At 47.0% G+C, this 20214-nt stretch overlaps 12 protein-coding genes across 12 annotated transcripts; 8 read left to right on the top strand and 4 right to left on the bottom strand.

The window, feature by feature from the left end:
* Positions 1-188: 188 nt before the first annotated feature.
* On the top strand, positions 189-1543 carry Bathy02g00230 (30S ribosomal protein S1; the record flags this gene model as incomplete). Its single annotated transcript, XM_007514867.1, has 2 exons — positions 189-404; positions 668-1543. 2 exons carry the CDS (start codon positions 189-191, stop codon positions 1541-1543), a joined length of 1092 nt encoding a protein of 363 aa, XP_007514929.1.
* Positions 1544-1687: 144 nt separating this feature from the next.
* Positions 1688-3910, bottom strand: Bathy02g00220 (unknown protein; the record flags this gene model as incomplete). Its single annotated transcript, XM_007514743.1, has 1 exon — positions 1688-3910. The coding sequence occupies one exon, from the start codon at positions 3908-3910 to the stop codon at positions 1688-1690; it is 2223 nt and encodes a 740-aa protein (XP_007514805.1).
* Positions 3911-4225: 315 nt separating this feature from the next.
* On the top strand, positions 4226-5335 carry Bathy02g00210 (predicted protein; the record flags this gene model as incomplete). The annotated part of the gene is made up of 1 exon (XM_007514412.1): positions 4226-5335. The coding sequence occupies one exon, from the start codon at positions 4226-4228 to the stop codon at positions 5333-5335; it is 1110 nt and encodes a 369-aa protein (XP_007514474.1).
* A 251-nt stretch (positions 5336-5586) lies between these two features.
* Positions 5587-6189, top strand: Bathy02g00200 (50S ribosomal protein L9; the record flags this gene model as incomplete). Its single annotated transcript, XM_007514464.1, has 1 exon — positions 5587-6189. The coding sequence occupies one exon, from the start codon at positions 5587-5589 to the stop codon at positions 6187-6189; it is 603 nt and encodes a 200-aa protein (XP_007514526.1).
* A 222-nt stretch (positions 6190-6411) lies between these two features.
* On the bottom strand, positions 6412-7059 carry Bathy02g00190 (unknown protein; the record flags this gene model as incomplete). The annotated part of the gene is made up of 1 exon (XM_007514421.1): positions 6412-7059. The coding sequence occupies one exon, from the start codon at positions 7057-7059 to the stop codon at positions 6412-6414; it is 648 nt and encodes a 215-aa protein (XP_007514483.1).
* Positions 7060-7365: 306 nt separating this feature from the next.
* Bathy02g00180 (predicted protein) lies at positions 7366-9780 on the top strand (the record flags this gene model as incomplete). Its single annotated transcript, XM_007514802.1, has 3 exons — positions 7366-7371; positions 7594-7683; positions 7912-9780. The coding sequence occupies 3 exons, from the start codon at positions 7366-7368 to the stop codon at positions 9778-9780; spliced, it is 1965 nt and encodes a 654-aa protein (XP_007514864.1).
* A 580-nt stretch (positions 9781-10360) lies between these two features.
* Bathy02g00170 (unnamed protein product) lies at positions 10361-11659 on the top strand (the record flags this gene model as incomplete). Its single annotated transcript, XM_007514502.1, has 1 exon — positions 10361-11659. One exon carries the CDS (start codon positions 10361-10363, stop codon positions 11657-11659), a length of 1299 nt encoding a protein of 432 aa, XP_007514564.1.
* Positions 11660-12372: 713 nt separating this feature from the next.
* Bathy02g00160 (GTP pyrophosphokinase) lies at positions 12373-14730 on the top strand (the record flags this gene model as incomplete). Its single annotated transcript, XM_007514543.1, has 1 exon — positions 12373-14730. The coding sequence occupies one exon, from the start codon at positions 12373-12375 to the stop codon at positions 14728-14730; it is 2358 nt and encodes a 785-aa protein (XP_007514605.1).
* Positions 14731-15836: 1106 nt separating this feature from the next.
* Bathy02g00150 (unknown protein) lies at positions 15837-16046 on the top strand (the record flags this gene model as incomplete). Its single annotated transcript, XM_007514501.1, has 1 exon — positions 15837-16046. One exon carries the CDS (start codon positions 15837-15839, stop codon positions 16044-16046), a length of 210 nt encoding a protein of 69 aa, XP_007514563.1.
* A 161-nt stretch (positions 16047-16207) lies between these two features.
* On the bottom strand, positions 16208-17347 carry Bathy02g00140 (predicted protein; the record flags this gene model as incomplete). The annotated part of the gene is made up of 1 exon (XM_007514996.1): positions 16208-17347. The coding sequence occupies one exon, from the start codon at positions 17345-17347 to the stop codon at positions 16208-16210; it is 1140 nt and encodes a 379-aa protein (XP_007515058.1).
* Positions 17348-17596: 249 nt separating this feature from the next.
* Bathy02g00130 (hypothetical protein MICPUN_62681) lies at positions 17597-18469 on the top strand (the record flags this gene model as incomplete). The annotated part of the gene is made up of 1 exon (XM_007514876.1): positions 17597-18469. The coding sequence occupies one exon, from the start codon at positions 17597-17599 to the stop codon at positions 18467-18469; it is 873 nt and encodes a 290-aa protein (XP_007514938.1).
* A 203-nt stretch (positions 18470-18672) lies between these two features.
* Bathy02g00120 (50S ribosomal protein L3) lies at positions 18673-19917 on the bottom strand (the record flags this gene model as incomplete). Its single annotated transcript, XM_007514620.1, has 2 exons — positions 18673-19203; positions 19645-19917. 2 exons carry the CDS (start codon positions 19915-19917, stop codon positions 18673-18675), a joined length of 804 nt encoding a protein of 267 aa, XP_007514682.1.
* Positions 19918-20214: the final 297 nt, after the last annotated feature.

The raw sequence follows: 20214 nt of genomic DNA, 5'->3' as shown, positions 1-20214 counted from the left end.
ATGACTGATTCCTCTTTCTTTCTTGCGTGATGAGCTTTTTTGGCAAAAGAAAAGAAAAGATAAAAAAAACCACCCCGAGTGAAACATTGTACCTCACATTCACGCAGACGCGCGCTCTCTTCAAAACAGAGGAGTCGTTTTTTGTACATCGAATCCGAATTTAACTCTCGCGTTTTATATCCATCGCGATGTCGTTTGCACACAGAGTCTCCACGCAGTTCGCGTCCACGACGACGAGGTCGATTTCGAAGAACACCGCCACCAAGAAATCAACCTTGTCATCGTCGTCGCGTAAATCCGTCGGTGTTCGCGCCGTCATCACCGAACCGGTCGCGTCCGCGGAAAACAAAGCCGCGTACGATGATTTTTCCGGCATGTTGGGTGACTATTTAGTCGATTACAAGGTAATTTCGCGTCATCGTCTGTCCCCTCGCATTCATGGGTTTGTATGAATTATACGCGCGAGCGATTTTTTTCCTCCTCTTTCTTCCCTCTCGACGGCTGCGTTTCAGGTTTTCGCAAAAGCCAGCGGATAAGGAAAAATTAGTAATAATTCTTTCGCCGCTGCTGCTGCTTTTCTCTTACCACGACGCCGTAAACCGACACTCCTATCATCGCGCGTAGTACTCACACCACCACGTTCTCTTCTTTCGTAATAAATAAACAGGTTGGCGACAAAATCATGGGTAAAGTCTCCGCGATGAACACCAAAGGTGCTTACGTCGATATCGGCGGAAAAGCCCCTGCGTTGTGCCCAACCGTGGAGTGCTCCTTGGCGTCTGTTCGTAACGCCGCGGCGGTATTCGACGAAGGACAAGAGTACGAATTTGAAATTGTGAAGGGCGACGACGGCGAAGGGTCGATGACGTTGTCCGTGCGCAAAATCCAATTAGAAGCGGCATGGGAGAGATGCCGACAAGCGCAAGCGGACGACTTGGCGTTGTCGAGCGAAGTGTTGTCGGTGAACAGAGGCGGTATCTTAGTTGAGGTTGAAAACTTGAGAGGCTTCATCCCGCAATCCCACCTCGGCCCTCGCTTAGCTTTGGGTGACAGAGACGAATTGGTTGGACAAACTTTACCGGTGAAGTTTATCGAAGTTGATGAAGAGAAGAACCGCTTAGTCGCGTCGCACAGATTGGCGACTGATTTAGTTTCTGGCGAAGGTTTAGATGTTGGGGACGTCGTCACTGGCATCGTCCAGGCGGTCAAGCCGTACGGTGCGTTCGTTGATGTTGGTGGCCAAAGTGGTTTGTTGCACATCTCTCAAATTTCGCACGAGAGAATTGTTGCGGTTGAAAACGTCTTGTCCCCGGGTGACGAATTGAAGGTGTTGATTTTGTCCAAGGACAAGGAACGCGGGCGTTTGTCTTTGTCCACGAAGAAATTGGAGCCGAACCACGGCGATATGTTGAGAAACCCGAGTTTAGTTTACGAAAAGGCCGAAGAGATGGGTAAATTGTTCAGAGAACGCGTCGCTGCTGCGGAAGCCGCCGCCGAAGGGGGTTCTCCAACGGACGAAGTAGTTGCGAGCTCTGACGAATAAACCATCACGATGAACAACGATAAACATAAAAACAGAATCTTAGACTTACACACACACATATTCCTATCTTTACTATTTAATTTGATTGACTGTACTACAAATAAATCTATTAACTACTAACAATCGCTCACTATGCCTATCTATCTATCTACGTTCATCTTCTCGTTCATCTTCCGTGCTACTTTTCTTAGGAAGAAACTTTCGCAACTCGAGACTGCCCGCATCGTCCTCCCCGCCGCACATTTCTTTTCGTCTTTCAATTCTGTCTCGCAAAACCTCGACATTCTTCACGTAGAGCTCTTTTGGCGATACGAAACCGATTAATTCTTTACTCTTCATTTCTTTAGGCGGTTCAACTACCCGACCGCTTGGTTTATCCTGACCAAATGATCTCAAGTTATCGAAACTTTGCACATCCGCGGCGCTGTAGTACTGACTCGGCGAAAGAGTGAGACTGACATCGATCCATCCTTGGACTTTGAAATCGATCGCAATCTTTGCTCGCGAGTCCGCATCGCTCGCATGGTCTTCTCTTAAATCATTCGTAGGATCGACGCCGACGCCGGGAGAAAATCGGGTCATACTTGGAAACTGTTTCTCGAGCCAGTTTTGCAAGGCTGGCGCGTCCGTGACGACGTACATGAAGTTGTCGTCTGGATTCCTCATTTTTGCCCGTCGTTCGAGCGAACGCTTTGAAAGCGAGTACCCGCGGCGATATAGTCTCTCGTATTCCCTCTCAGGCGTGATTGTAGCGTCCAAGCGGTTCTTTATGAATTCCACCGCTTCCGAGGGCTTTAAAATCCGTTCGTTTTCTCCAGGAAGACCTTTATACGTCGTCGCCCGCAATCGAATGTGCCACTTTTGTAACTCTACCGACGAACACGTTTCGTTGAAGAACGTTTCGTCTATGCACTCGGCCATCGGAGGCATATCTTCTGGAAAACAAATCTTATCTTCGGCGTATCCAGTTCTCGCTCGTAAGCCAACTAATCGATTCGCAAACGCAACATCCGAACGTAACAAATGCTTCCAAGCCAGTAGATCCATCTTTGGCCGCAACAACAAATTCATCGCGCATGGAAGACACTGCTCAAATGCCTGCAACGGAACCATGCCTTCCTCTCTCCCGAGACTCTGATGATGATACGAACCAAAACTCTTCGCGTGCGTCCATCCAAATCTCTTCTCTGCCGTTTCCATCAAAGCTTCCCTTAACTCGTCTGAAAAGACAATCTCAGGCGGGAGATTTTTTTGGGTCATCACGTCTGCGCTTCTTCTTTCAATCGGAAGAGCACCACCAGATCCGCTGGATGAATCCCAGAGGATAACATGCTTTGTCTTGAACGCGTGTATTATGCATTTGTTACACGATGGGCAACCGAACGCCTCTCTGGAACCAAATGGACACTCGTAACGCATCTCTTTCTCGGTCAAACATGGCTCTTCTAAAAACTCGCCGTACCTGCATTTGTCCGCATCCTCGCCGTGAAAGCACGTGCCAACATCGACGTCTTCGTCTGGTCCGTATTGGCACTTCGTGTACTTATTCGCATCGCTCGTTCGCCACAGATTGAACCTCGCAAAGTAATCTATTTCCTCTCCGTTTCCTTCTTCGTACTTCTCGTACACTGTCGAACTCGTCTCCTCGCTCAACGCCACGCCTGGGAAATATTTCTCTTGCAGCTCCTCCGTCCATTTAAAACTCATCCCGCCGTTCGTGCCATCTCCTAAATACCCTTCGAAATACTCCGTAAAATCCCACTTACTTTCCGCGTTGTCGAAAAATACCGCGCGTCCAGAATACAATCCAAACATCATCCACCCGGCGGCAACGTTTGCCATGTGTCCGAAACCCAAGTTCTGCCAGTCGTTCCGCACGATTAAGATTGGATGACTTTGTTTGGACGCGTTCCCTTCCTCTTGCATAATGTCTTGGTACCTTCGAATATACGCGAACCACGCCGGTAAGAAATCTTGGCACCAAATAGTTTCCTCTTCTTCAAAAATTTCGTCTTCATGCTGCTCTTTTCGCTCGTTGTCGTCTGAATCGTCGTCGTCTTCGTGAAAAACTTCCTCACTCTCTTTGTCTGCTTTTCTGCACCCGCATTTTAGCAACACTCGGTTGAAAAAATCACTCTCTCGAGGCGAGCGATGTAACAACGCGTACGGACCAGTGATGGCTTCGTTTGTCCACATTTGTCGAGTGCGGCGAGAATTTAGAAACGTTTTATGGTTTCCACATCCAGAGCGGTCGATGGCGTTCTTCGTTTCCGGTCGTATCGCGTGAACTTCGTTGTTGAGAAATACGACGACGAATAAAAATATCAAAGAGGAAGAAGAGAAAAAGAATTTGGAAAAGAATTTCATCGTTTTTCTCCTCCTTCTTCTTCTCAATGTCCCCCCATTATTGTCGTTTATATCGTCGTCCTTTGTTTGGTTTTGGTGATAAGTTTGGTCCTCTTTTTGCGTCGTCGGTTTTCAGAGAAGAGGAAGAGGATGGTGAGAGATGATATGAAGTGTGCGTGATGAATTTTTGTTGTTGTGTGAGATGCGTGAAATTTTCTCCTTAAGAAAACAATCTTGACACTTTATAAACAAACGAGACATTAGAAAGCGACAGACTGAAGTCACAAGAAGAAGAGTAAGACAAAGAAGACAACAAAGAAGAAGATCGTCGTCAAAATGGTTGAAATCTCAGAAGAAGAGGACGATGTCTCGAAGAATAATAATAATAATAAATCGTTCAAATACGTGTTCATCCCGTGCGACGAGACGCAACCCATCGAGGAGAAACTCTTAGATATTCCACCAGGGAGAGAGATGGAGTGTTTGTTGGACGCGTTAAAGACGCACTTTCTCGAGAGCGGGATGCAATCCATGGAAGACACATCGGTCACGAAAGATCAGCAGAACGCGAGGTTGAAAAAGCAGTTGGAAAAGCAATCCGGGCAGAAAATCGACGACGAGATGTTAAAAGTCGCGGCGAACATGCAAATGGTCCAACCGGTGGCGTTACTCCCCGGCGGCACGAAGAATAATTTCATTCACGTGAACATGTACGTGGACGATAAAGGGATATCGAAAGGATTACGTTTGAACAAAAGAGCGAGCGACTTTACGCAATTAGTGAACATGCCGAATCACGTGGCCGGGGACGCGTTCGTGGCGAGGATATTTGACGACGAAAAGAGCGATTTTAAGAGAATAGATTTTAGTTTGGACGAGTTGCGCTCGGACGCCAAGTGGGTGGAAGAGGCGATTAAGTTGAACACGGAAAGAAGACAGAATTTAGGGAACGCGCACGAGAAAATCAGTAAAATGGGTGGAAGCTTAAACACCGAGAGTGGAATGGCGTCGTTTGGTGACGCCGAAGGAGGATTGGGAAGTATGATGACGGAGAACTACCAAGCGCCGCCGACGGAGGCTGATTTAAACCAGGAAATCGCCGTCGAAGGCACGAAAACTTCCTACCCGTACACCTGGATGCAAGACGAAGAGGAGGTGGTTTTGATTGCAAACGTCCCGGGAGACGTGGAAAAGAACTCAATCTCATTAAAATTCGGTCCAGGGCAGAACAAAATAGATTTATCGTGCGCAAAAATCCAGCCGAATACCGTCGTCTCCGCGGAGGAGACGTTGTTCCAAGATATCGTCCCTGGCGACTCCTCGTGGTCGCTGGTGAAACAAAAAGACGGCACGAAAAACTTAGAGGTGACTTTAGTCAAAGCTAAAGAGAAGTTACGATGGTTGTGTTTTACTTTGATGCGAAGTGGAGAGGAACAAAAGAAATAGTAGTTTTGAGTTTTAGAGTATTTTGGAAAAAGGTAGCAGAGGAGCTCCCTATTACGAGCCTCTGCAGTCTTTGACATTTTGTGACAAATTTTTGAGGTTTTGTTTTTTGGATAAAGCCACCGCCCTTAAAAAGCAAAAAAAAAAGCTAAACCGTAATTCGTAAACGCCACTCTTTGCCACGCTCGCGAATATATAAATACCGTTTAATACCGTTTAATTTACTCATTCGTATATCACCGATAATGTTTTCGATGGCTTCCACTCAGTTATCCGCGAGAGCGAACGTCGCGGTCTCGACTTCGTTCCAAGCGAAAAAATCACAATCGGCCACCACGTCGTCGTCGTCGTCGTCCACCAGAGGAAGAACATTTTTAGTCGTCGAGGCGAACAAGAAAGTCGCCAAGAAAACTTCGGTGGTTTTGTTAGACTCGATCGAACACGTCGGTGAAGCCGGCGAGATGGTTTCCGTGTCCTCTGGTTTCTTCAGAAACTTCTTAGAGCCGCAAGGCAAGGCGCAAAAAGCAACGCAGGAGCTCATCCAAGAGTTTAAGAAAAAGCAAGCGGACCAGGTCGCGGCGGTGGAGGCGGAACGCGCGGCGGCGCAAGCCATCGCCACGGCGTTGAGCACGATTGGTAAGTTTGTCGTCAAGAAGACCGTCGGTGAGGACGACAAGATCTTTGGATCTGTCACGGCGAAGGACTGCGCGGATGCGATTGAGAAACAAACTGGGAAAGCGTTGGACACAAAGGGTTTCGACGTTCCCGATATCTCCACAGTTGGTGTTTACGATGTTTCGGTGAAATTGCACCCGAAAGTTACCGGATCCTTCAAAGTTGACGTCCAGAAAGAATAAGAGTCGTGCACTCTCACACGTATTAGATTTTTTGTTAGCGCGCGACGGATGGGCTTCAAACGTCGTTTTCGCTCGCGAGAGAAAACGACGCGCGGTTCTAAACTCGTAGTAAATTGTTTGTTATGTAAAGGTATTCAATATATATATACACATATTATATATACTTTCAGAAATGCGCATCGTTTCCTTCTTCTTCTTCTTCTTCTTTATCTTCTTCCTCGATTACGGCAAAGTTTCTTTCATGATTGCCTCCTTCACTTTTTCCTTATCAAGAACCAAAGGGTCTTTCGGGTCCGTCACGTTCGTCTCGCGGAACTTCAAAAACGGCGCTATCCTCGCTTGCAGAGGCGTTATCGATAAATCGAAGATTGCTTCACAGAGATCCTGAATAGCGTCAGACAGAGGAACGAGACTATATCGCACCGGCGCTAGAAATTGAAGAAGCTTTCGTCCCTCTCTTTTCACTTCTTCTTTTTCTTTATGTTCGTTTGGTGCGAAAAAAGAGTTCGTGTTCACGAGAAGGTTCACCGACGAGTGTTTCCCATATTGAGAGTTGTGATATTTTTTCTTCTTCTCCGTCGTCGTCGTCGAGCCCGGGTATCGCACGTTGCGCATGATCTCTTCTTCCTCCACCTTCTCTTGCATTGTCACGGCCACCGGACGACCCGCAGCAGCAGCATTAGAGGACGTTGTTGTTGATCGAGAGATGCGCGAGAAGAAAAACAGCAACGCGAAGAGAAGAGCGAAGCGCAGGAGGAAAACTCTTGTCGCGTATTTTTTCTCCTCCTCCTCCTTTTTTAAAGTCGTTGACGACGTCGTCGTCGCTCGAAAGAAACGTTCCCGCTCCTCCTCCTCCTTCTTGTCGTTCATTATCGTCTTCTCGTGTTTCTGTTTCTGATAAGGTGCGCGTCGTCGTGTGTTTTGCGCGCGTTTAAGAGAGAGAGAGAGAGAGAGAGGCTTTTGGTTTTCGAGTATTTTTTAAAGTACGAACATAAAAATCTCCTCTTTTTGGCTTTCTTCCCAAAAGACACAAACCTCGTTCTCGTCTTCACAACATACGAGTGTCATTGAAAGATTTCAATTATACCTATAGGAGTGTTTGGCTCTTCTCCGTTGATATAACCAGAGCCGCCTGTTTTCACATCAAACATCAATACGTCGTGTATTTATGTTAACATGCCGGTACGTTTCAATTCGCATCGTCGTTCTCTCGACGTTAACCGCGGTTTTTAAGATGATTTTTTTTTGTCCGCTTTTTAACAGAAAAAATCGCGTCAGCCAGAACGAGAACTTTCTCTCGTTACGAAAGAGACGAAACGTTGGATTTCGCAATTTTGTCGTGTGTCTTCTTTTCTATGTACTAACGAACTCGTTGCGAAATAATGCAACTCTCTATCAATCCAGAATCGCACGCAAGTAACAGTGCAGAACGTCCAATCCATGGATGATTTGAGGACGGTGTTTCATCTCCCAATCAACGACGCCGCAAAGAAGGTACGTAAAAAAAGACACGCGCTCGCTCATCCTCGTCAGAAGGAACAAAAACAACAAGAACAAAAACACGTGGAAAGAATTTTTTTTTGTCTTGGGTTTTTTGGGTGCACTTATTTGGGTGCCATTTACTGTTTGTTTTTTTTGCTCGGAGACCGATTTGGGGGGGGCGTTTCACTCAAAACTCACCACCTTACTCATTGTCCTCTGTCTGTCCTCCAAATAAAACAGTTGGGCTTATGCGTGACGGTTCTTAAACAGAAATGCCGAGAGTTTGGCATCGTGCGCTGGCCGTTTCGAAAGGTGAAGAAGATTGACATGCTGATTAAACAACTCGAAGAGGAGAAGGAGAAGGTTGTATCATCATCATCGGTATCGGGAAAAGAAGAGGAACCCCCCCGAGGACTTAAAGAACAACAAGGAGAAGAAAGGGGAGGAAACTTTGTCGTCGTCGGCGCGCCGACGCGAAAAGTGATTTTGGAAGACATTGAAAATCGTCTCCAAGAGATGCTCAAAATGCGCGACGAACTATACGCAGATCCGAATTCGAACATTCACTTGTTACCAAACTCTACTGGTAGTGCGATTAACTCGAACGGTGGTTTGACCGCAGAGAAAAGAGGCGAGAGTAACAATACTCGATCGCCGTCGCGCCAACAGGCGAAAGCCGCGAAAGCGGCTGCCGCAGCAAACGCAGTGCAGAAACACCAGCTGCAACTTCAAGAGAAAAGTACCGAGAAAGACGACGACGATAACGGTGCGGAGAAAAAGAAGTCAACTACTGCGACGGTGGCGACGAATACTGAGATGAAAATTGCTGAAAGTACGCATACTTCTCAGGAATCTGATGAAAGAAGGGCGGACGTCGTCCAAATCGACGACGAATTTTCTCTCAGCGCCCCCACCGAGGAAGAGAAGAAAAAGAAGGGAAAGTCGTTCTCTACTGGTAGACTGTGGCAACGAAAGGAAAGAGTCATCGAAAAGGCAACGGCGGCTACGCCTACGCGACCGACGTTGAAGCGACAAGGTTCGAACAGTTGTTCTGGAAAAGACAGCGGGTTACTGTTTGATGCGTTGCTCGACGCGGCAACCGCTTTGGACACCACGAAGAAAAACGGCGGTAAAGGTGAACAAGTCAGTGGTGACGAGAACAAGAACGTCATCAACAACAGCGACGACTACGAATGGGGCAGAAATACTGAGAACGAGGCTGGTCAAGATGAATCGATCATCGGTTCGCCGAGAAAAGTTCGCAGAAGTTGCGATGTACAACGCTCGGTTCGGCCGCCGTCCTCGGACATATCTCGAGAGAAGAAGGGTCTCGAACCTCGTCCAAATTCTGCTCCACTCAATATGAACAACATTTCTGAAGCAGATGTAGCGGCAGCATTCTATCAGCAAATGCAGTTGCAACATGTTCAAAATACTGCCGCAGCTGTGGCAGCTATGCAAGCGGCTATGGCCACGTCTATGAACCCATCTCAGCAGTCGATTCCGCTGATGTATCAAGTCCCGTACTCGTTACAATACATGAATCTTAATTCAAATATGATGCAGGTGCAATGGGCGGAGATGAATAAAAACATCAACGCGACCGCCGCTACTGCTACTAATACCGCTGGAATGAGTTTGCTTGAGCGTCGTGCGGCTGAAGCTGCGGCTTCTATTGGTGGTGGAAATGTTGCAATGCCGCCGTCGTCGTTGGATTTGAAAATACCGACGGCTTCGAGAGAAGGTTCTACGCACTCTGGTACATACTTTCCGTATTACGGCGGCGGAATGTATTCGCCGCGACAATATCATCATTATCAACAACAACAGATGATGTCGATGCCGGTTCTAGATCAATCAGCTGCGAGTGACGGTAATAGCTCCTTGGAGACGGGCGGCGTTTACACCGCCGAAGACAAAAACATCCGCGGAAGCGGCGTTGCATCGCCTTCGAGTATAGGAGCCTTTCCGAGTTCTAACCGCGTGAGTTTTGAGGATATGACGGAGCACCCCTCTCCAATATCTCCGACGAACACGACGGCGGGAATTCATCGCCCGGTCGCTCTGAAAAGAGGCCACTTGGAATTGCAAAGCAATCAGTTTATTTGAAAAAGATACGACGACGACGACGACGAGGACGACGAGGACGACGAGGACGACGACGACGACGATAATTATTATACACATAACCTGCATATATATTAAGCTATTTGTAAATATTTTTAGTTAACTATTTAGAAGGAAGAGTTAGAAGGAAGAGTGCGTGTGCTACGTAGAGAGAGAGAGAGAGGAGTTTGTGTTGGGTGCGACGATAGCGTGTTTATTATACATATTTTAGAAGCCATTACCCTTTATCATCATCTTTCTGTACATTCATTTTTTGTTTTTTCAAAGGGGAACCCCCCTCCCGGGGCGTGTGTAAAAAAAACTTTTCGTCACAGTTACCGCCTTTGTCGATACTATCATCACAAATACCAACGGTTCAACCACCACCACCCCTCTACGTTGTTTCCTTCTCGCGTCGTCCGTGTTGTAATCAATAAAAACACGCATGGAACGGGAGATATTGGGTGAACTTTCGCTCAAACTCATCAACTCAGAGACGACGACAAAAACGACGGAAAACGACTTTGAAGACACGAGCGGCAAAAAAAGTGATTATTCTTTCTCCTCTTCTTCTCCGTCGAGAATGGGAAGGAAAAGCAGCAACGGCGTCGCACGCAAGAAGTCTCAGCAGTCTCAGCAACAACAACAACAGAAAGCGTTCCCGAAAGGAGGACAAAACGGACCAAACAGCAGCAGAAAGAAGGATTCAAGAAGAGGAGGGGGAAAAGAAGAAGAAGACAAAGAAGACAAAGACGAGAAGACGAGAAGAAACGAAGACGAGAACGATGACGATGATAGCATTACAATTCACAACAACATGAACACTTCAGTCGCAGTCGTCGACGTATCCTTCGATGCGTTCATTATCGACGCATCCAATAGAATCGCCTCGCAGTTTGATTCCAAACAAGTGGCTTTGCAAAGAGACTACGAGATACAGTTACAAAGCGAACGCGAGGAAAAGATAATGTTAAACGAACAAATGGAAGATTTAATGGCAGCATTGGGAGAGATGACGTTTGTATCCGCGAAACAAAGATGGAAATTCGCGACCAAGTTAATCTTGAGCAAATTGAAAGAACAGAAAGCGACGAAAAATGCCGAAAGGCTAAGAAAGAGAGCGCTGAGTTTAGAGGAACAACTGAGACGCGTCGAGCGGCACATCTCAAACGCCGCCGAAGATTTCGATAACTTGAACAGAACTTTAGAGAAGGAAAGAGGAGAAATGCAAAGAGCGAAAGAGTCCGAAAAGTTTGCGTTGGAAGAGTTGAGGAGGAAAAAGTTACTCTTGAAACAAAAAGATGAAGAGGACAAGACGTTGTATAACTTGTCGCCCTCGAAGATGCGAGTGGCGTTGAGAGAGCAAGTGCGAAAAGAAATATTAGAAGAGATGCGAAGAGACGTCGGTGCCCGAGTCGAACGAATAACGAGCTCGGCGTACAGCGGATCGACGTCGCCGTTATCTCCGGATGAATACGCGTCTACTTTCGATCGATTGTTATTATTCGAAAATAAAGTAGGAGAGAAGAAGGGCGAAGAAGACGAGGCGGAGAAACAACAACAACAACAAGGAAATAATAATAATAGCGATACTACTAAAAACAAAAACAGGGAATCGAGCAGCAGACGACAGGCTGCGTCGGAAGCCGCGCGTACGATTGCAAAGTGCGTCGACGAGTTGTTATCGTCCACATCGTCCAGACTGCACAAAAGAAACCAACACGAGCACCGGCACAAAGACGGCGCGACCGAGGACTCGAAAAGGCAAGTCGCCGCGAAGAATATTAAAATGAAGCTCGCTGAAAATAGAAACACTCTCAACGACCCGACGGACGTGTTGAGACTGATGGCGTTGAGCGCGCTCGAAAAGAGTAGCAAATGATAGTACCGCGATTTGAAATCTGCGTATTATGATGATTGTAAAAAGAGTGTCTTACACACGTGTATTATTTCGCTCCCCCTTTAAAAAGTGATGAGATCCGTTTCTTGTGAGTTTTTGACGACGACGTGGTCGTTCAAAAAATCAGTCAAAACGACGCTTCGTAAAAATTTTCCATCTCTTCAGAAATAATTTCAAGTGCGCGCGTACGAGAGCACACACATAAACATAAAAAGAGAGATCGCTTCGCTTCACCACAAAAGCGAACGAGGCGGTATCTGTTGAACGGCTTTCGCGAGCGTCTCGGTACGTCGTGCGTTCGCATCATCGTTGCTTTTAACACGGTTCTAAAATTGGAATCTCTTTTCCCGCGTCAACACGAACGAGTGGTGTTTGGTCGTCTTCAACGGTAATTTGAAACGGCGTTCCGAATTTTGACTCGCGCGAAATACGCGCACACGCGACGAGGATCTGATCGAAACGATCGAAGAATATCGCGCGCTTTGTATTCTTCCGTATTTATATCTTCTGACCGTCCTCGTTTCTCTTCTTCTGCGTGAAACAACAGATACGAACAAAGAACACGCGCGACGTCTCTTCGTTCAAATCGCTTCGTTTAAACGAGTGGACCAAAGGCACCCTTCTTAAATTCTCTTGGAGAGTACAACAAAAAAAGGGGTAAAAAGTCTCTCTTTTTTAGAGAGAGGGAAAAAAATATGAGTTCCGCCGCGACCTCCGGTTTCACCGCCGCGTTCTCGTCGTCGCCGAAACCAACGACGATGTCCTCGTCCGTACAGAACAGAATGTCGGAGTCGTACGGGAAATCGTCGTCGCCGGCGAGTTTCCGAAGTTCGTCCAGCGTGAAAGGCGCTTCGCCTTTGCCCAAAGACGTTCCGCAAACGAGAATCTCTGGGTTTGGCGTGAAGGCGCAGACGACAACGACTATGAAGAACAGCTCTTCATCGTCAGAGTTGGCGAAGACACCACCGATGTCGACGCCTACGCGCGTATCTCCGTCCTTGTCATCGAATTCGCTCCATTCCAGCGGCATGTTCTCGCCTTCCTCGGCGGCGGAGGAAGGAGACTTTAAAACGCACGCTGGTTTCGACACGACGACGACGACTAATGCGGCGTCCACGACGACATCATCAACACCACCAAAGCCTTTGACGCATCATTTAAAGCCACCGGTGTCTCCAAACTCGAAAGCGAGCTTGTTTTCAGTCGTTTCGAGAAACACGTCGCAGTTGACGACGCAGCTCTCCAAGGAGCTCGGCAAAATGATAGGGGCGCGTACCTCCGAAGAAGAAGATGCCGGCATTGAGAGTCTTGGATTGAACGAAGAAAACGCTGCTATCTTGAATGGTTTGATTGAAGAATACCCGAAATCGTTCGAGTCGAGAGAAGTTCAAAAAGCGTTCAAAGTGTGCGTCCAAGCGCACTCGGATTTTGGACACCGACCGTTGTTGTTGGATTGCGTCGGCACGGCTAAGATTTTGTGCGAATTGGGAGCTGACGCTGGTATCATTTCGGCGGCGCTGCTGCACGATGTGACGACCACAACTTTACTCAATAAAGACGATTTGTTGTTGAAAGGTATCAGCGAAGAAGTTACGAAGCTCGCGATGGATGTCGGAAAATTGACGGTCGTGTCAAAGTTACACCAAGCGTCGGGGCGTGACTTGGAGGTTGAAGAAATGCGTTCTCTCCGCGAACTGCTATTAGCTATGACAGATTCGCGAGTCGTGATCATCAAACTCGCGAAACGTTTACAAACTATGCGAACGATGAAGGAGAACGTGTCGAGATCGAGACGCGGTAAACTCGCCGAAGAGACGCTCGCCGTGTTTGTGCCCATCGCGAACCGATTGGGTATGGCCACCATCAAGAATGAATTGGAGGATATTTGCTTCAAGACGTTACACCCGGAGCAATACGAAGAGTTATGCGCGCAGTTGAAGCGCGTATCTTCGAAGGAAACGATTCTGAAGGCGATGGAGTCGTTCGAATACGCCATCTCAAACGATACTTCCATGGAAGAGTTGAAGCCGATGGAAATCGTTGGCCGCGAGAAAGGATTGTATTCCGTGTATAAAAAAATGAAAAAGAAAAACATCAAGCTCGAAGACGTTCGCGACGTGCGCGCCATTCGAATCATTATCCCGGACAGTGCTGGTAAGGATGGGTGCGAGTTGGTCATTTCGAAAGTGCACGGACTCATGTCAAAGGTTCAAGGTAGTTTTAAAGACTACGTCTCGAGCCCGAAATCGAACGGGTACCAATCTTTACACACCGTCGTGAAAGATGAAGCCGGGAACAATTTGGAAGTCCAAGTGAGAACGGTGTCTATGCACATGCAAGCCGAATTCGGCGTCGCAGCGCATTGGCGGTACAAAGTGAACGATACTTGTTTGTCGTCTCCGGTGGATGAGAGTGGAATTCGATGGGCTCGTTTCGTCCTTTCTCGCATGCAAGATGTCAAAGATAAATCCAAAGTACGCTTGCCAGGGAAACCTTCGATGGAGAACACCTTCCCGTTTCCGTCGTCGGCGTCGTCGAGCGACAACGAATCAATGGCACCGTTGGACGTTTCCGGTTCTTTCGATGAGTTTACCGTTCTCGAAGATGCCATGAAGAGAGCAAACGTGAATGACGCGTTGTCCTCTTCGCCAAACGCTGGTAGTCCTTCGGCGCCTAAAATGACGTACGTCATTTTGGTCATCGACGGTTCTATGAGCATCAAAGAAGTCGAAGCCGGTTCTCGATTATCGGAAGTTGATTTGCTCGACGATCAAAAGACGATGCCGGCGGTGAGAAACGGTTTTTCGAGCGAGTTTGTCGGCATCCGGACGTTGCGGGTAAATCGCGAGAACGTCGACATCGACGACGTTCACAATTTTGAAATGAAATTAGGCGATGTAATCGAGGTCACGCGGTCTCGAATCTCACGTTATGACTTTGAGGAGAACGAGAGCGTGGTATCGGCAGAGGCGGCGGCATCGGCAGCGAATGGTTCCAACTCCAAAGCCACGTACTTCCCGGATTTGGAAGTTCACGCGATGCCGGTTGCGTGAGAAGAAAAGAAGAAAATATAATACTACGTAACAATAAGAATATTCTTTTGTACCAACACAGAAAAAGAAAGAAAGAAAGAAAAGAATAATACTATACAGAGCGCGCGGAAGAGGTTGAGAGATTGTATATTTCCGCCGCTGCTCTCCACTTTTAAAACGAAAAGTTTATTTGTTGTTGTAAAATATTGTAGACCACACAAAAACACAACCTCTGTTTCTTCTGTTTTGTTGAATCTCTTGCATTTGTCTATACCCTAATCGAGAGAGCCTAGAGGAAACTCGCCTCTTTGGTTCGCCATAAATACACACAAAATAAACCAACAAAATGATCGCGAGCTCTTTTCAAACTATTGCCTCCGTCTCGGCCTTGAAGGTACGTTTATACTCGCGCGCGCGCGCTCTTTTTTCAAATCTGCTCTTTTGCGATTATCGCGCGACGACGACGAGAGATGGACGACAACGGTTGAGGAGGAGGTGCAGACAACAGAAGAGAGAGAGAGAAAGAGACGAATGAGATAATTTTGTTTATCTCTCTCTCTCTCTCTCTCAAATATTGGGAGGAGTCCTATGATGAGGCGTAAAAAAACGCACTCTCTCTCTTATTTCAGAGGGGAGAAGAAGCATTCGAGGAAGAAACGCTTTGATCCTCATCTGCCACTCTATCTGAAAGCGATCGTTCGTTCGTCGTCGAGGGAGTTTCCTTTAGAAGGAAGGAGTGAGAGAGAGACAGAAGACGATGAGTTTTATTTTTTGCCCCCAATAAGTCTGCTTCCTTCCTTCGAAGATACGGAAAAAAAGGAGAAAGATGGCTCTTTTTTAATGAGAGAGAGAAGCGAGAGAGATTTTCCATTCCTCCCGTTTTGTTTTTTCTGGCCAACATCTCCCTCATTGTTCAAAAATACTGACCACCACCCAAAACGTACTCGTTCATACTAACGCTATTACAGACGCAAACGACGAGAAGATCGAAGGTACAAACCGTCGTCACCGCCAAGGCGGAAGACAAGGTTGACCGCAGAGCCGCCTTGGCTTTGTTCACAGCCGCCGCGGTCTCCACCGTCGCGAAGAGCGCCAACGCCAACTTGACGATCCCGTCCCAATCTTCCATGGGCGGCTTCGCCAGACGAACGGAATTCGCGGGTGAAGGTTTCGTTGGCTCCTCCACTGCGTCCATGAGTTCGTACACCATGGAAGGTACGGCGAAACTCGGCGCGGACTTGAAATCTCGCCGTAAGACTATGTCGAAGGCGAGAGCGAAGGCGGAGGCGACCATTGCCGCGTCGTCGGCGGCGCCGGCCAAGAAGGAAAAGAAGTAAACAACAAAACCTTTGCTATACTATTATAAAAATTAGAAAGAGAGAGAGAGAGAGAGAGGGAGAGAGACATATAATACTTATTCACTACGCTGCGGCTACCGTACATTATATCATTAAAAACTAACTATTCTAAAAACGCTATCGTATATTACACCGGCATTTCATCTTCTCGCGATGAAATTTGCGGAAGGACGACCATCCGAAATGAACGAGACGTCATCTTTCAAAACTTCGAATCCTTCGTTCTTGGTAAAAATTGATCGCAGCTCTTCGTTCGGCGCGATTAAATCTTTCTCTTTGTTTGGCCGGCCAACTTTGGAATGCTCGCAGCCTTTGGCGAAGTGAAACCACGCGAAGAAACAATCGCTCTCCGCGGGCATGTGTTTCACGATTTGAGCGAATAATGGTTTGTGACAGAAGCGAACGCCAAGGACGAGTTTTAACCGAGAAACATCATCGACGCTACTCAAAGCGCACATAAAAGCGTCGTCATTTCTCGCATCCCACTTCAAAACTTTCACCTTATCTTCGACGCCATGAAGTCTTGCCATTTCCTGCGTTCTCGTTAAAGCTTTTTGGTCGAAATCGCAAGCGAGCACGTCGAAACCTTTGGACGCGAGATAAACGGAATCGCGCCCAACGCCTGAACCTAAATCGAGGACGATGCTGCTACTATTATTGTTGTTATTATTTTTATTATTATTCGTCTCTGACGATGATAAAAACGTTTTGTACAACTCCTTAACCGAAGGTGAAGGTTCCCACAACCTCCTCTTATTTTTCTTCTTTTCGTTATTGAGCGCGAGAACGTCGTGCGTATCAACGCCGTTTCCGAGCGACGAATCCTTCTGCATCTTCAGCATTTTTGCGTTCACCGCGTTGATAAAATGCTCGTTGTAGACGAAAGCGTATTTAATGTTCCACTGAACGCCTTTGAAATCTCCTCTCTGAAAAGTTTCTCGTTGGTTCTCAAACGACGACACCAAACTCTCTTCGTCGTCGTCTCTCCCCTCTTCTACGAAAACCGAAAAAGGCGTCTCTCTTGGCGGCAGCAAGTGGAACGAACCGCTGATTTCATCGAACGGAATATTCACAGAGCGCGACAAAGAGTGCTTCTGGTACTTCTCTCTCGGTCTCAAATCTAAAAACCACGCTCGGTCTTCGTCGTCGTCGTCGTCCAGAGATTCAGTTTCAGATATCAGAGAACGAAGCATCTCGTCCAATAAAAGCGTCTGCGTCTCGACGCTTTTCGAATGCGCTAAAGCGCGGAGAAACGCGTCTGTCGTCGTCGTCGTCCTCATCTCAGATGCGTCATATTTCGTCGAAATCTTCTTCCCGTTCTTAGTCTTCTTCCTCTTTTGCTCTCTTTACTCTTTGCGTCGTTCCTCTTTTCGGCGTGCGATAGAATACACTTTTGTTTTTTGTAACGACTTTTCCCATAAAACTGCTTTGCATGGATAAAAAAATGCTGGTCTTTCGCTTCATTATTGACACGCGCGCGCGTTTAAACGCGAAATCTCCAAACACGACGTAATCATGCGCTGATAATAATGTCGTCGCGTTGGTGCAGTCCGCGTTTTGTCGTTAGTAACCGCGCGCGTCGCAACGATTGCTGCTGCTTTTCACGCGGCGTTTTTGGGAGAACAACGAGAAGAATAGTATCGTCATCATCATCATCATCGTCACCAAAGAAAGAAGAAAAAGAAGGAGGAGGAGGAAAGAAATTTGCGTCTCTGGATGACCACACCATCAACACCATATTAGGTCCGTACGAAGCCAGAGAGTGTTCCGCGTGGACCGACTATCAGCGAATTTCGAACTCTTGGGTGAAGAAAATATCTCAGGAGTGCGACGAGAAAACAAAGAGGAAGATTACGGAGCGACACATCGAAGCGTTATCGATATTGTTCTGTCAAGTCGCCGCCAAAGAGGAAAAGGTTCTGGAGGATCCAGAACGAGTTATTCATAACACCTGTCGTTTGGCGGACGTGTTTGATACGAACGTAGCGAACGTGTTGAGAGCGTTCTCGGTTTCTCCTTTCCTTTGTTTCACCGACGCGACGACGGTGGCGAAATCTATTCTGGCGATGAAACGAGAGTTGCCCTTTTGCGACGTCTCGAATATTCTGACGTATCGTCCGGAGCTCTTAGTATGCGATGGTGAGGTGTTATCCATGCGTATACGCGATACGAAAGAAACGCTGGAATCTTACGGCATGCCTTCTCCTTGCGTGAATTATTTGATTCAAGAAGAGCCCGGCCTCCTCTTAGGCGACGGAGGCGTGGAGAGGCTCGAGCAAATACGAGATGCCGTGGATCAGTTTGACCTGTCGCTTTTGAAATTCAGCGAAAACGGTCAGTTTTTGGACGTAGATTCGGAGAGATGGTTTGTCAATAACTTTGTAAATTTTTACTTCGGTTAATAGAGGGGATACCGAATACAAAAAAGTTGCTGTACAATACAAATTAGTAATATAGTAAATTTAGTAAGTTTAATAAATTCAATCACAATTGCTGCTAAGTTTTTGTATATACACACACATATTCTCTCTCTCCCTCTTTAAGCTCTCCTGTTGTTAGTAATATTATTTATCTGCTAATCGTTAAAGTTAACTTCCATAAATGTTTAGCAGTTTTTCCCGACAATCTTCGCCGGAGCTACACGAATCAAGTTGCCCTTCTTACCCGGGACGTTTCCTCTGATAATGATGCAATCATCCTCCACTCTCATGATTTTCAACTGCTTAATCGTCGTCGTCTCGTTACCCATGTGACCGTGCATCTTCTTTCCCGGAAAAATTCTACCTGGGTACGTACCCGCGCCGACGGAACCGTGTTGTCTGTGAGACTTGGAGCCGTGCGTCATCAAACCTCTGGCGAAACCATGTCTCTTGACGGAACCTTGGAAACCCTTACCGATGGACGTTCCTCGAATATCGACGTAGTCGCCCTCCTTGAACATTTCCGGAGCGCTCAACTTCTGGCCGACGGTGATGCCGTCCGCCGGCGCCGCGAGACGGAACTCCTCCACGTGTCTCATCGGCTTCACGCCAGCCTTCGCTAAGTGACCGACTTCAGGCTTGGTAATTTTGTGTTCCGCGACGGCGTCGTACGCCACTTGCACGGCGTTGTATCCATCAGCGTCCGCAGTTTTAACCTATTTTTTAATTGTTATTTCATTGATGAGAGATGATTTGATGATAATCAGTTTGTTGTTGTTGTTGTTGTTGTTGTTGACCCTTTTTCCCTTTTTCGGAAAAGGAAAAAAAAGGAGAAAGAGAGAAAAGAAAGAAAGAAAGAAAGAGGGTTTGAGACACGAGGGCGAAAGAAGAAGCAAAAATCGCCCTCCTTTTCGCTCGAAACCAGCGGCTGGAAACCATCACGCGAACGCACGCGCGAGGAAGAGAGTGGACATTCGCGAGAAGAAGTACTCGTTACGAACGAATGGATTCTTTTTTGGATGGGTTTCAATCCTCCTCGTACCAAACGAGCGCGAAGAATGCGCGCGCGTAAAATGCACACCGCCACCATTTTGCCTTGTAAAAGTCCCTCTTTTCGCGGCGGAAAAGATAAAATTCTATAGAAACGAAAGACGTACCGCGCTGACATAGTTCCCATCTTTAACGGCAATAACCGTCACTGGGACGCACAATCCATCGTCCGTGAAAATTTGCGTCATCCCCGCTTTGTTTCCAAAGACTCCAACACCTCCGTCGACTCTCGCAAACGTTTGCAATCGAGCACCTCTCGTGGAAGAAGAGGAAGAGGAGGATGAAGTCGTCAAAGAAGAACGCGCGTTAAACGAGGACGATTTGCGCGAAGCTAAGGCCGAAGCCGAGGTTGCCGTGAACGTTTGGGCGAGTGCAGACATTATTAATGAGTAGTGGTGTGTTTTGTAGTACGTTTGCAACAACGACAAGTGCGTGTGTAATACTATGAAGAAAGAGTTGAAAAATTCGTTCACGTCGTCGTCCCTATCCTTTTTTCATCCAAGTTGTGTTTAGGGTTTATAAATTTTCGCAACACCAAACCAATAATTCATAATTCACTTCTTCAGTTTTACGCGCTCTGTGAGACGACGGTCTGAGAAGAAACTCTAAGAGGACTCGGCTACTGTACGTTGTCGTCGTCGTCGTCGTATTTACAACAACAAAAACTGTTTTTTAAA

This window comes from Bathycoccus prasinos, assembly GCF_002220235.1.
Source record: "Bathycoccus prasinos genomic : Chromosome_2".
NCBI classification, from domain to species: Eukaryota; Viridiplantae; Chlorophyta; class Mamiellophyceae; order Mamiellales; family Bathycoccaceae; genus Bathycoccus; species Bathycoccus prasinos.
The sequence above is the reverse complement of the archived record's forward strand: the minus strand, read 5'-3'. Positions and strand labels throughout refer to the sequence as shown.